This window comes from Peromyscus californicus, unplaced genomic scaffold (genome assembly GCF_007827085.1).
Source record: "Peromyscus californicus insignis strain IS unplaced genomic scaffold, ASM782708v3 Scaffold_7__1_contigs__length_154581171, whole genome shotgun sequence".
In the NCBI taxonomy this organism is placed as follows: domain Eukaryota; kingdom Metazoa; phylum Chordata; class Mammalia; order Rodentia; family Cricetidae; genus Peromyscus; species Peromyscus californicus.
The window spans coordinates 6,560,042-6,573,404 of NW_026294595.1; the positions used below are offsets into that span (position 1 = coordinate 6,560,042).

General features: G+C 52.2%; 1 protein-coding gene across 2 annotated transcripts in view; it reads right to left on the reverse strand.

The window, feature by feature from the left end:
- Sh2d3c (SH2 domain containing 3C) overlaps positions 1-12,899 on the reverse strand; it is a 35,209-nt gene extending 22,310 nt beyond the window's left edge. Inside the window, exons 1-2 of one of the 2 annotated variants that reach the window (XM_052724257.1) lie at positions 12,783-12,899; positions 10,304-10,781 (exon numbers count right to left, since the gene is read on the reverse strand). In XM_052724257.1, the coding sequence (XP_052580217.1) occupies positions 10,304-10,781; positions 12,783-12,855 (551 nt within the window). In that variant the 5' untranslated portion in view covers positions 12,856-12,899. Of the gene's footprint in view, positions 1-6,315; positions 6,406-10,303; positions 10,782-12,782 lie in introns of those variants that run through there. The other variant, XM_052724258.1, reaches the window with a different exon arrangement.
- Between the last annotated feature and the right edge of the window lie 464 nt (positions 12,900-13,363).

A 13,363-nucleotide genomic window follows, 5' to 3' on the forward strand; every position in this document is an offset into this window, starting at 1 on the left:
ATTCGCCACGCTAGCTGGCCAGCGGGTTTTCCAAGGATTCTCCTGTCTCCATCTCCCATTAAGAACACAGATTACAGAGTCTCATGTTTCTGCATCTGGCTGTCTTGTGGGTTCTAGAGGTTTGAACTTAGGTCCTCACACTCATGAAGGAAGTGCTTTAGCACACTGAACCATCTTCCCAGTCCCAGAACCCAATGCCTCATGTATGACCAGCAAGCACTCTACTGCCAAACTACATACCTACTCTGGACGCGTGTCCTCTCCCTCTTTTTTTTTTTTTTTTTTTTTTGGTTTTTTCGAGACAGGGTTTCTCTGTGTAGCTTTGCGCCTTTCCTGGATCTCGCGCTGTAGACCAGGCTGGCCTCGAACTCACAGAGATCTGCCTGCCTCTGCCTCCCGAGTGCTGGGGATTAAAGGCGTGCGCCACCACCGCCCAGCAAATATCTTTTTTTTTTTTTTCCCCAGAGCTGAGGACCGAACCCAGGGCCTTGTGCTTGCTAGGCAAGCGCTCTACCACTGAGCTAAATCCTCAACCCCTTCCCTCTTTACCTCTCCTTCTTTCCAGCCTCCATGAACTATTTCCAAAGAACTCCAGGGTCTGCAACTTCTGGCCCTTTGCACATGATATTCCCTCTGCCTGGGCCATCCTGTCTGCTTATAGCCTGGGGCCAGGATGATTCCTACTCGGTCTGCAGCTGTCAGTGTGCTAGGAGATTTTTAGAATACACTTCCTCTCATTGTAATGATCAAATCCAGGAATCAAAGTGTCTTTAAAACTCAGGTTCCATGAATTAATTCATTATTTCTTACATTATATACTTAAAAGACACTTCCTTCTTAATATTAGCGGTGAAATCAATTAACAAGCAATAGGGACAACTGAGCTATATCAGGCCCATTCATCAGCAGCATTCATTATTTAAATAACCAACCCCTTTAATTGCCTGTAGTAACTGATTTGTTCTGATAACTGACACCATGCATTGCATATATCAGTTTAATTAATTGCATTAATGAGTAGTAATTAGTACCCATTATCCTTTATTTCCCTAATGCATGCTGTAACCAGAACTTCAGAGACCTCTGGCCTGCACCAGAAGGAAGGGTGAACTTCTACAAAGATCCTGGAGAACTGGAGGGGGAGGTTGCCCCACCCTCAACCAGGCATGGCCTTTGTGTCTGCACAGGCCTAGCTGCCCTCTCTCTGTCCCCAAGTTTGTTCCTTTGGGCCTTAGGGTCTGGTCATATGGCCTGAGAAAAGAATTGCCAAGCTCTGCCTTACTCTCTCTGGGGCTCAGCTTCCTCATCTTCAGAGGGTACATCATGTCTGTCCTGGAAGGCCATGATGCTCAGATGAGGGTGAGAGCCGGGTTCCTTTGCCCGTGTGGGCTCCAGATTCCGATGCCACTCTCCTGGGGGATAGAGCTTTCCTTGCACAGATCCTGTTTCTATGTTTTCTAAGTAAAAGCCTAGGCTGGTCTCAAACTTGCTATATACCCAAGACTGGCCTTGAACTCCTGATCCTCCTGCCTCCACTTCCCAAGTACTAGGTAGGATTACAACAGGGTGTTTGCTATCACACACATATGGCTGGCTTGTCTTTAGATTTTGAGACAGGGTCTCACTCTGTGATTCAGGCTGGACTTGAACTCATAATCCCCTTGCTTCTTCTTCTTCTTCTTCTTCTTCTTCTTCTTCTTCTTCTTCTTCTTCTTCTTCCCAAATGGTGGGATTACAGATGGGCAATACCTCAGCCATCTCCCTCTCAGTTTTGAGTACTCCTCAGGGAGGTGACAGCGGGCACTCTCTGATGTGCGCCTTCAGCTTCAGTGACCTATGCAGAGAAAGCTGGGTCTCTCCCGAGACAGCGAGAGCTATGGGGGCTGAGAGTCTCTGCGAAGAAGTCTCTGGATTTACTCCCTGCCCCACCCCATACATAGCACAGGCTGCCACTGGCTCAGCCACATCCCTGACGTCCTCCTGGCTGTCGGGAGCTATCAAGAAAGGCACTGGTCTAGGAAGAAGAGCAGAGTCAAGGAGGCTGAGCTAAAGGTGGCTGGGAACCTGCCGGAGAGAGCCCCAGGGAGGCCCCTAGAGGGAGGAGCTGGCTGTGGTGGCCAAAACTGTACAGCAGGGAGAGGCCAGCTGAAGCACGGTGCTGGCCCCAGGCACAGGGCTCAGGCTAGAGCTGAAGTGGCTTGAGGTCAGTGTCTGTTGTGCCCCTCATATGGAATGACACCCCTGGAAATGAGGGGCCAATCCTGGGTGGAAACAGCAGGAAGCTGGGAGGAGATGGGAGTAAACAGCGTTCTGCCCAGACGGGCAAAGACAGAGTTGGGAATAGGAAATGGTGTGGGTAGGGCTTGCAGAAGATCCTTGGGGATTCTGAAAGGCACCTAAGCAGGAAGTAGGAGGCTGTGACCCTGACTGCAATCCTTCTCTTCTGTGAGACTCAGTTTCCCCTTCTATAACATGAGCAACTGCCATGTACTGCACTTGGTCCAGGCCCACGCCCTCTACCTGCCATCCTATCCAGTGATCACCATGCAGGGAGGCTCAGAGGGAGAAAAGAACTTACTCAATGACACACGTTTCCTGGGTGTCTGACCCTGTCCTGCTCAGCCCTCACCCCACACAGGTCCAGCAACCTGCAGAAAGGGTCCCTCAAGGGCTGGAAGCAATGAGGACGTCAGTGTGGGGAACAGCTCATCTTTCCTGAGATAGTCAGGTTCCCACAGCCCAAGGCATCTTGGGGTCTCAGGGACTGTGAGAAAGTCTCCACAGGAAATGAGAGCCAGGAGCAGCTGGGCCCCTTCACAAGACGTGGACCAGCCACCCTGAGCCCAGGGACGCTGCGCAGGCTAGGCCCACAGTGACCCCCCTCTCCACGGGTAATCGGGTAATAGCTACCAGATGCCTGGCAGCTGACGTCACTCTACAGGGCCAAGAGGGTCGTGGGACTCTGGGGAGACTTGGAAATTCTTGAATCAGAATCAACATTCCAAAAGGAAATGGGGAAGGGGGGCGTCCTGGCCTATTTACAGGGCCTGGCACTGTGGCCTGGACAATATAGGGCGCCCTAGCTCTCTTTTAGGATGTCTTTCACGCCAGTCCCAGTGTCCCTCCAAATATTTTTCTTGGGGTTGGGTCTGGTGGTCTGGGAGGATGGCAAAGGACATTCGAGGGAGGCCCTGCGAGGACAGAGTTCAGATCCCTGCAGATGTGCCCCTGGCTGCACGAGGCTGAGGCCAGCTGTGAATGCAGCCCAACGCTCACTGAAAACTTGCTTTGTAGACAACCAAGCCACAGTCGGAAGGCGGACACAGCCCGGTGGGTGAAGTGGTGCCCAGCACGCAGGAAGCCCCTGGGTTCCACCCCCACATCCCATGGGACCAGGCCTGGTGCTGTGCACCTGTCACCCCAGCACTTGAGGTGGGGCCAGGAAGATCAGATGGTCAAGGTCACCCTCAGTTCTGCAGTGACTTCAAGGCCAACCTGGCCTATACGAGGCCCTGACACAAAAATAAACAAAAAGTTGACCACATCTGCAAGGAGAGTCTCCTGAAACCAGTCAGTAAGGGACCCCGAACTCATTTGCGCTCTGCTTTCTTCTCCCACCCTCTGCTTCAGGCATCCTGATCTCTGATGATGATCAAACAGGCCGAAGGTGCTCCCACCTCAGGGGTGCTCCCACCTCAGGAGTACTCCCGTTTCAGGAGTGCTCTCGCCTCAGCGGTGCTCCCGCCTCATGACCTCTGCATACACCATTCTCACTTCTGGGCTCACTTTTTCCCCAGACAGCAAGTACATTTGTTTTTTCTTTATTCAATTATTTTTCCTCCCTAACCTTCTCCACCCCCCACCCCCCCACCCCGCCCCCAGACATGGTTTCTCAGTGTAGCCCTGACTGTCCTGGAACTCTCTCTGTAGACCTGGCTGGCCTCAAATTTAGAGAACTGCCTGCCTCTGCCTCCCGAGTGCAGGTGTGCGCCACCACCGCCGGCTCCTTTCTAAACTGACATCACCAGCCACTTCCCCTGAGACCAGTTCCTCGTTGATTGCAAATCTGCTTGACAGCTCTTCTCTGGCTGCTCCTCATCTGGTTTGCCCTCTGACTCTCTGGCTCTGGGACGAGGTCTCCATGAGATTCAACCGTCTGTGCTCACTGCTCTCTGCTCAGAGCCTAGGACAAGTTTGAAGCCTGGGGATAGCTCAGGAAACAGTAAAATAAATGACGTCTGGTGGGATGGCCCAGTGAGCAGAGTGCTTGGGATTGCCCTGCAACATGACTGGTCAGGGCTCAGGCCCTGGGTCCCACACACAGGAGAGAGGTGCAAAGCTGTCCTCTGGCCTCCACACACACACACATTTGGACAGGACCCACGCCAATGTAATCATAAGTACAAGCTTAAAATATAGATAAAAAATAAAATCAGCCGGGCAGGGGTGACGCACTTAGGAGGCAGAGGCAGGCAGATCTCTCTGAGTTCAAGGCCAGCCTGATCTACAGAGTGAGTTCCAGGATAGCCAGGACTGTTTCACAGAGAAACGTTGTCTCAAAAAACAAAAAATAAAATAAAATAAATAAAAATAAAGTAAAATCAACGAAGTGTTAACTCAGCTTAAATGGTGCGACCCTAAGTGTGCTCTTCTGGGAAATAAGCCCCGATACCAGAACACTGTGGAAAGTCATTTGAATGTTGGTAGAAAAAACTTAGAGGCTTTCTTTGAGGGAGGGAAGTATTGCCTGGTGGTTAAGGTCTTGAGCTGAGAGTTGGTCATGCCTGCGAGCAAACTTAGGTTCTCACAGATACTCAATCCACAACCCCAGGAGAATCCTCCTCTTTAGGCTTGGTCTAACCTGGGGAAATGGAGCAATAGAGTCACTCACCTCAGGGCCTTGCTAGGTGGTAAGTAATGGGACCCTGGCTTGACATTTCTGTGTGGGTAGATGGGGCATGTATAGTTCCTCTCCTTTTCTAGGCCTAGCCTTGTCCTCTGTCACACTGATTCTCTCGGGCCCGCTGTCCCATTTCCTCCAGCAGAAGGCTGTGAGGAGGATGTAGGCTAGGCTGGTGTGCTCCATTTGGCCAGCTGAAGGCCCCCTCTGCCTCCTTCTACCTCATCCTCCATGATCTCAGCGGACAGGGCACCAGGAAACCCCTGCAGCCTCACCTCTTCCTTCCTCCTGCTCCAGGTGCACCCTGGCTTCCCAGGATGGGGGAGGGACACCATCTCCCCAGCCTGGGCTGCTCTGACACTCACTAGAATGACCCATTGGGACGCTCAGGAAGGTGGGCCCCATCCTGCTCACTGGTACTCTTAGCTAGCCATCTGTCCAGCTGGAAGCGCCTCAGAGAGCATCTCAGACCCATGTGGGCGCCTGGAGAACCAGAGGCCCATTGCGGGGCAGAGCTAGCCTGCGACCCACAGTGCTCTCCTGACTCCAAGGGACTCCTGTGACAAACGTTTAATTGCCCCCGGAGGTTGGGGCTGGGTGGGGACACTGGGTCCTGGGACGCCAGGACAGGGCTTGATCTGCATCTGCTAGCCCCACCCTGGAACCTCTGGACACTTCAGATAGGAGGCAGAGTATCTCAAATGTTTTTCTTGGTCCAGTCCGGGTGAAGTCTGATGTCAAGCAACCGTGGAACAGACCTCTGCCATAGCGGCTTGGGTGGTGTCCTAGACCCTCAAAAGGCTTCTCACGACCTTTCCTCAGAGGCCCCGGCCCTGCCTGAGGGGAATGTGTTCCTCCTACAAGTTGATAGTATGAACCCAGAAGGTGGAGTCAAACTCTCAATTCTGACTTCCACTAGGTGGGCCAAACAGGCAAACTCTTCTGTCTTGATTTACAAGATGGGTATCTTTCCGGGAGCTGCCAGAAGATGAGCAGAGAGAGATAAGACGCTAGGTGTGCTCAGTCAGGGACAAGACAGGGAATAGTCACAGCTCAAGAAAAACCCCAGATGCTGCCAGGTGTGGTGGCACAGGTCCGTAACCCCTGCACTTGTTAGGTGGGTGTAGGATGTTTGCGCACAGCTGGGTATCATGGCATTCACCTTCAATCCCAGTACCTGGCAGGGGTAGGCAGATCTCTTTGAGTTCCAGGACAGCCAGGGCTACAATACAAAGACCCTGTCTCAAAAAAAAGTTTGAGCACAGCCAGTGCTACACGAGACCCTGCCTCATAAAGAAAAAGAAAGAAAAGTCCCAGAAGTTAAACCCATGGCTGTGTGTCAGCTGCCCCAGAGACCCCCACTGGCCCACTCCTGCTGTCCCATGGCCCTCCCTAGAGCCAATGCCGTCACTCACCTTCGGGGCCCCAGCGCAGAGCACCTTCGGCCCACCGCAGTCATGGTTCCCCGTGGTCACCGCTTGCAGCCCGGGGACACTCCCGCTAAGACTCAGGAGAGGAGCTACGGAGCCGAGAGTAGGACCCGAGGGGCAGGGCCAGACCTGAAGACCACGCCCCGCCCGGACACGCCCCCGGGCCGCTGCGATCCAACGCAGAACACACCCTCCTCCTACTAGTTCCGATCTCGCTCCGCCTCCTCTCCCTGTCAGTCATTGTCCCGGCTGAAGATCACGCCCCCTGCCAGGACACACCCCTCTGCCTTGTCCTGCCCTGCTTCGGCGAACCAATCAGCGTCTCTGAGTGGGAGGAGCCAAGCTATGGGCGAACCCTCAAACCAGGGAAAGCTCACAGCCTCAAGGATCTGGCTCCCCTCTTCACCAAGAGATCTTTGCCCCTTAAATGCAGAACAAGTCGAATTTTGGAGAAGGTGGATGGAGAAGGCAGCCTGAGACAGCGAGAGATGGTGGAAAAGCCTTAATTTTATTAATCATGAAAAGAGTATTTCCAGAGTCTGGTCTGGTGCTAATTGTGCAGGTTTACAAAGTTCTGTTGCCAGGGCTGGAGATGGCTCAGCGGTTAAGAATATTTGCCAGCCGGCTGTGGTGGTGCACGCCTTTAATCCTAGCACTTGAGAGGAAGAGACAGGCGGATTTCTGTGAGTACAAGGCCAGCCTGGTCTACAGACAGCCAAGGCTACAGAAAGAAACGCTGTCTCGAAAAAAACAAAACAAAAACAACAAAAAATACTTGTTTTTTCTAGAGGACCCAGGTTCAGTTTCCAGGACCCACGTGGTGGCTCACAAATACCTGTAACCAGACCCAGAGATCTGACGCCCTCTTCTGGCCTCTGTGGGCACTGTAAGCATGTGGTGTACAGACATGCATGTAGGCGACATATTCATACACATACAATAAAAATATATCTTTTAAAAAATTTCCCAGTGTGGTGGTGCACACTTTTAATCCCAGCACTAGGCAGGCAGAGGCAGGTAAATCTCTGTGAATTCAAGTCCAGCCTGGTCTACAAAGCAAGTTCTAGGACAGCCAGGGCTATACTGTGAAACCTTGTCTAAACAAACAAACCTTGCCGGGCAATGGTGACGCACGCCTTTAATCCCAGCACTGGGGAGGCAGAGCCAGGCAGATCTCTGTGAGTTCGAGGCCAGCCTGGTCTACAAAGCGAGATCCAGGAAAGGCACAAAGCTACACAGAGAAACCCTGTCTCAAAAAAACAAACCTTGTCTAAAATTCTTTTGCCACTGAACTGGGGGTCTGGACTTGGTGACAGGGGCCTGAACCTAGCTGCATCTTAGCACATGGAAGCTGAGTTTGGTGTTCCAGGGAAAAACTGTCCAGAGAGGCCTCACACTGGCTCCAGACTCACTGTTGTTCAACTCATCTGGCATGTTTGGTTTGAGCAAAGACTCTGAAGTTTGCAAAGCTGGAGTTGAGGGGTGTGAAGTCCACAACCCTGGAGTTTAGAAGGTGACCACAAGTGTCTGAATGCCTAGCCAGTGGAGAGAGGCAGTGTTCAAACCCTACATAACAGTATTATAAAAAACAGCAACTATGTGGGGCTGTGTAGCCCAGGCTAACTTTGAACTGGTGATCTTCCTGATTCCACTTCTAGAGTGCTGAATTAAAGACATCCACCACAATACTCAACAATAGAATTTTTTAAAGTACTCAGTGAGTGCTGGGTGTAATGGCTCACACCTTTAATCCCAGCACTCTAGGAGAATCTGTGATGTGAGTTCCAGGTCAGCCTGGTCTGCATAGTGAGTTCCAGGACAGCCCAGACTAAATAGAGACCCTGTCTGCCCCACCCCAAAAAAGTAAAAACAACAACAACAAAAAAACCAAATAGACAAAAACCAATCAATCATAAAGCGCTCAATGAGTTATTGTCTATCTTATCACTATTTGTGCTTTTTTGGGGGGGAGCGCAGGTGAACATGCCAGTTCTCTCCCCCCACCATGTGGGTACTAGGGATCAAACTTATATTGCCACTTGGTAAGATGTGTCTTTACCAACCGAGCCATCGTGCTGGCCCACTACTTATATATATCTTTGCAGGAGCTCAGTTGATAGGGTGTTATAAGTAAATCCACTGTCACGTGGCTTTATAGACCGGGCCTTTCCTTGTTGGCCCAGAACTAAAGGTGAGGGGCTCTGGGGGTCGGATCCTGTGCCTGTGCCCAGGGCCCACCTGGCTGCTGAGCTGGTGTGGGCGTTAGCTCTGGGCTCTGAGTCAGGTGGGCCTCTGTTCAAACACAGCTTCCTTACTGGCTCAACAATGTTGAGCCTGGCTGGGGCAGATGACTTTTCCCCTCCCTGAGTCTGTGTCCTTATCTGCTGTAGAAACAGTGTATCTCTAGCTGGCTTTCTTTTGAGAATTAGTTACAATGTTTCCAAACAGTGCCTAGTCTGTAGGAAGCACTACCATCTCCTGCCCTATTTACCCCCCAACCCCTAGGTCCCTAGGCTGGCCTGAAACTCCATATCAAGCCAAGGATAATCCTGAACTTCTGATCCTCTGGCTTCCAGCCCCCAAGTACCACCACACCAATTTATGTGGGGATTGTGCTGGACAGTTTCATGTCAACTTGACACGAGCTAAAGTCATCTGAAAGGAGAGAACCTCACTTAAGAAAATGCTTCCAGCCAGGCGATGGTGGCGCACACCTTTAATCCCAGCACTCGGGAGGCAGAGCCAGGCACATCTCTGTGAGTTCAAGGCCAGCCTGGTCTACAAAGCGAGTTCCAGGAAAGGCGCAAAACTACACAGAGAAACCCTGTCTCGAAAAACCAAAAAAAAAAAAAAAAAAAAAAAAAAAAAAAGAAGAAGAAAAGAAAATGCTTCCATAAGATGGCGCTGTTGAGCCTGACAGTGGTGGCACATGCTTTATCCCAGCACTTGGGAGGCAGAGGCAGGAAGATCTCTGTGAGTTCAAGGTCATCCTGGTCTACAGAGCAAGTCCCAGGACAGCCAGGGCTACACGGAGAAACCCTGTCTCCAAACAACGAAAGACTAAAAACAAAACTAAAAATTTAAAAAAAAAAAAATGAGGCTGAATACAAGCCTGAAGGGCATTTTCTTAATTAGTGATTGCTGTGGGAGGGCCCAGCCCATTGTGGGTGGGGCCATCCCCTGGGCTGATGGTCCTGGGTTCTATAAACAGACTGAGCAAGCCATGTGGAGCAAGCCAGTGAGCAACACTCCTCCCTGGCCTCTGCATCAGCCCCTGCCTCCAGGATCCTGACCTGTCCTGACTTCCTTCAATGATGAACAGCAATGTGGAAATGTAAGCCCAATAAACCCTTTCCTCCCCAACTTGCTTTTTGGTCATGCATGGTGTTTCATCACAGTAATAGAAACCCAAACTAGCCAGGTGGTGGCGGCGGCGGTGGCGGCGGCGGTGGCGGCGGCGGCGGCGGCGGCGGCAGCGGCGGCGGCGCTCACCTTTAATCCCAGCACTCGGGAGGCAGAGGCAGGCAGGTCTCTGTGAGTTCATGGCCAGCCTGGGCTACAGAGCAAGTTCCAGGAAAGGCTCCAAAGCTGCACAGAGAAACTCTGTCTCGAAAAACAAACAAACAAGAAACCCACGCTAAGGCAGGGATCAAACTCAGCTTCCTGTGTGCTAGGCAAGCACCCTATCAAGTGCTCTGTATACCTAATCCACTCACTTTGTTTGCTTATTTTGTTTTGTGTTTTGTTCTTTTTGTTTTGAGACAGGGTCTTATTCTGTAGTCCAGGCTGACCTCTAACTCACAGCAATCCTCCAGCCTCAGCAACCTCATTGCTGGGATTGCAGGATGCACCACTCCCTACACGCTAGCGGTTTATTTTCAGCCCAGGTCGTTTGTGCTGGAGCTGTACCAGTTAGAGATGGCTAGAAACCCTCCAGGGCACCCCTGCCCTCCCTGCCTCTCTTGGCACCTACCTTTCCGGGTACACATCCCCAGGAATTTGCTCCTCCTTTGTGCCTACCGTGGGGTCCTCAGGCTTCCTCGTAGGGTCCACCTCTACCACTGAAGATGTGGGTCCCACTCCTGGGGTGCCCTCCAGTGGGACATCAATTCCCTCCACGGCCTCCTTGGCTGCCTCTAAGCCTGGTGGGTCTGGCAGTGCTCGAGGCACCGGGTGGGACTCACGGCTGACCTCTTGGGCCTTCTGGGCGGCCTGCTGCTTTCGTGCCTTCTTGATGTTAGGGCGAGGCATGGTACCCATGTGGCTGTACATGTCACTGGAACGAGCATAGGCAGGGGGACTCTTCGGGACTGTCACCAGGTCATCCTGTGTGGTTTCAAAGGTGTCGGGCTCCAGATGAGAGCGGATGCTAAGGGGGGCTGAAGACCGTCTCAGGGAAAAGGACCGAGGGAGATTGGAAAGGCTCCCAAGGCCCTTGAACTTGAAGAACCCTGGCGAGAGAGAAGGAAGAATGAATGGCAATGGCAGCAGAAATGTAGTAACAATAAAATCAGCCCAGGCCCACTCAATGAAGGTACAAAGAAGCTCCAGGAACAGCAAGGACAGCTCCTCACTCCCCACCCCACCCCCTGTTTTGTTCTTGTTTTTCTGAGACAGGGTTTCTCTGTGTAGTCCTGGCTGTGCTGGATCCCGCTCTGTAGCCCAGGCTGGCCTCGACTCACAGAGATCCGCCTGCTCTGCCTCCTGGGTGCTGGGATTGATGGCGTGTGCCACCACTCTCCAACGATACAATTTTTTAATACAATTTTATAAAGAAATCTGTTTTAAAAATAAGACAAGGAGAGATCAAAGATGACACCTGCTGTTGTACCCGAACATATTCATGCACACACATGAACAAGCACACATGCAAACCTTGTAAATAACATGCTTCATGTGCTGTCTAGCATACAGAATATTCTTGAAAAGATATCAAAAATTAAGACAATAATGACCAAAAATGCCTCTCACTTGTCAAACACAGTGTTTGAATTCTTAGCATATGCATAATATCCCACTTTCCACTTAAGAAAATTGATATTCAGAGGAGTGAAATGAATGGTCTGATGCCCCCCAGCCTGGACCAGAGAGAGAGAGGAGAGAGAGTTGGGTAAGGAGTGGTGTCAAGGTAGCCGCTGGCACCTGGGTTGAAAGGAGATGGACATGGCGGCCAGCCTGAGGATTGCTGGCCCTTGTCTATGGGTGTTTTTCTCCCTGCTGTGGGCTGAGCCCACGTTCCAAACTCCATAGGCAGGGCTCCTGTGACAGCATCTTCCAGCAGGGACGGAAGTACATTCTGTACAATCACTCCTTCCTGTATCAGCCCCAGGCTGTGGGACTGTGCCTTCTCACAGCATCACCTTGTGACTTCCGTGGGGCCTCCAGATGAGATGGGCAAAAGGGGGAAACTCTGGCCTTTCCACTTCCCTGGCCTCCTCTGCATCCTCCACCCCTGATGGAATAGAAGCAGCATGCCCACATTTGACAAGGACAGAATCAGGCCCAGAGAGGGGAAGGGCTTTGCCTACAGTCACACAGTGAGAACGGGGCTGAGCTCAGGGCTCAGGACCTCAGAAATGTTTCCTGCCCATTCCCCCTGGTCCCAGTCCGGACAGTCCTGGCTACTGCCCTGCTTCTAGAAGGGTTGGCCTGGGACAGAGATTTCACTAGTATTTTTTAAAAAAAACAAAGCAAAACAAAACAAAACAAACAAAAAAAAACCAAGGGGCCACTGATTGCCTCCCTTCTCGGTACTATAGGTTTTGTTTATTTTGTGTGTTTATATGAGACAGTGTCTCACTCTGTAGCCTAGTGTGGTCTGCTCATGAGCCTCCCCCCTCTGCCTTCTGAGTGCTGGGACTACAGATGTGTGTATCTTCATCTGTGAGATATAGTCCCGGCACACTCACACACACTCAGGGTGGATAGACAGAGAGAGACGGGAGGTCAGAGGAGTCGAGGGACCGGAGGAGTTTGGGTCCCCTAAATGGATAGACCTGGAGAAAGAGACAGCAGTGAATGGGTGTAGCTCACTCAGGAACTTGGTTCTAGTAGCTCCCAGCCTCACTCTGGTGGGGACATGACAGCATCTGTAGTCCCCAGATCCACTAGCTCCCTAGAGCTCTCCCTGAGATCTGGTGTCGAGCTGAGTTCCAGACAAGATAGGGTCTGTGGGGGTCTCTCCACACACAGCCTCAAGGTCAGAGAGGCCAGGATGACACAGTAGACGTAAGTGTTGAGGGGCTGGGCGTAGCAAGAAGGAAGCAGAGGTGTGGGGGAGAGAGAGGGAAAGACAGAAAGAGATGGAGCGACAGCCTGGGCTCCACCATGAACGGACAGTAACACTCTGGGGAGGGACAGATGGACAGAAAGAGAAACAGGGACACAGCGGCGAGGAGATGCAGAGATGCCAAGCTGAAGGAACGGAGGGAAGGTGGACAGTCCGTACTCACTGAACTTTTTGCCGCTTTTCTTGGGCATCTCCGTCATGTTGGCAGTTGTGCAAAGCTCCTGGCTTGCTCGCATGTGGCTGCTCCAGGCTCAAGACATCACGGTTGAAGGGCCTCCCCCACACCCCTTCCCCTTTCTCTTGCCCTCTCAACTGCTTCCTCTGTGTATTTTTAAACTAGCGAAACTCCCACAGCCCCACCCTCCCACCCTCTCCACAGGAGGCGGGGGCTGGGGCCTCCCCAGGCCAGCCCCTGAGGGCCTCCTCAGCCAGCGGCAGGAGCAGGGGGCACACCACAGACCCGTGGGACCTGGAAGGCCAGAGGAACCAACCGCAGGCTCTGGGAACAGAGCCCACTAGGCTGGGGGCCACAGGGGACCTGCCAACAGCTGTCAGGGGCCTGGCCCACGGGACGGGAGGACAGGCCCAGGGTTGGGCAGTGTATCCCAAGGCCCAGTACCCAGGAGACGGACTGGCAGTGATACAGAAGAGAGTGCTGGGCTCCGGTCACCTGGGCCCAAACTCAACTTTCGATTGGCTGCTTTGTCACTGTCAATCACGGGTGAGATGATGCACCTGCCTGAG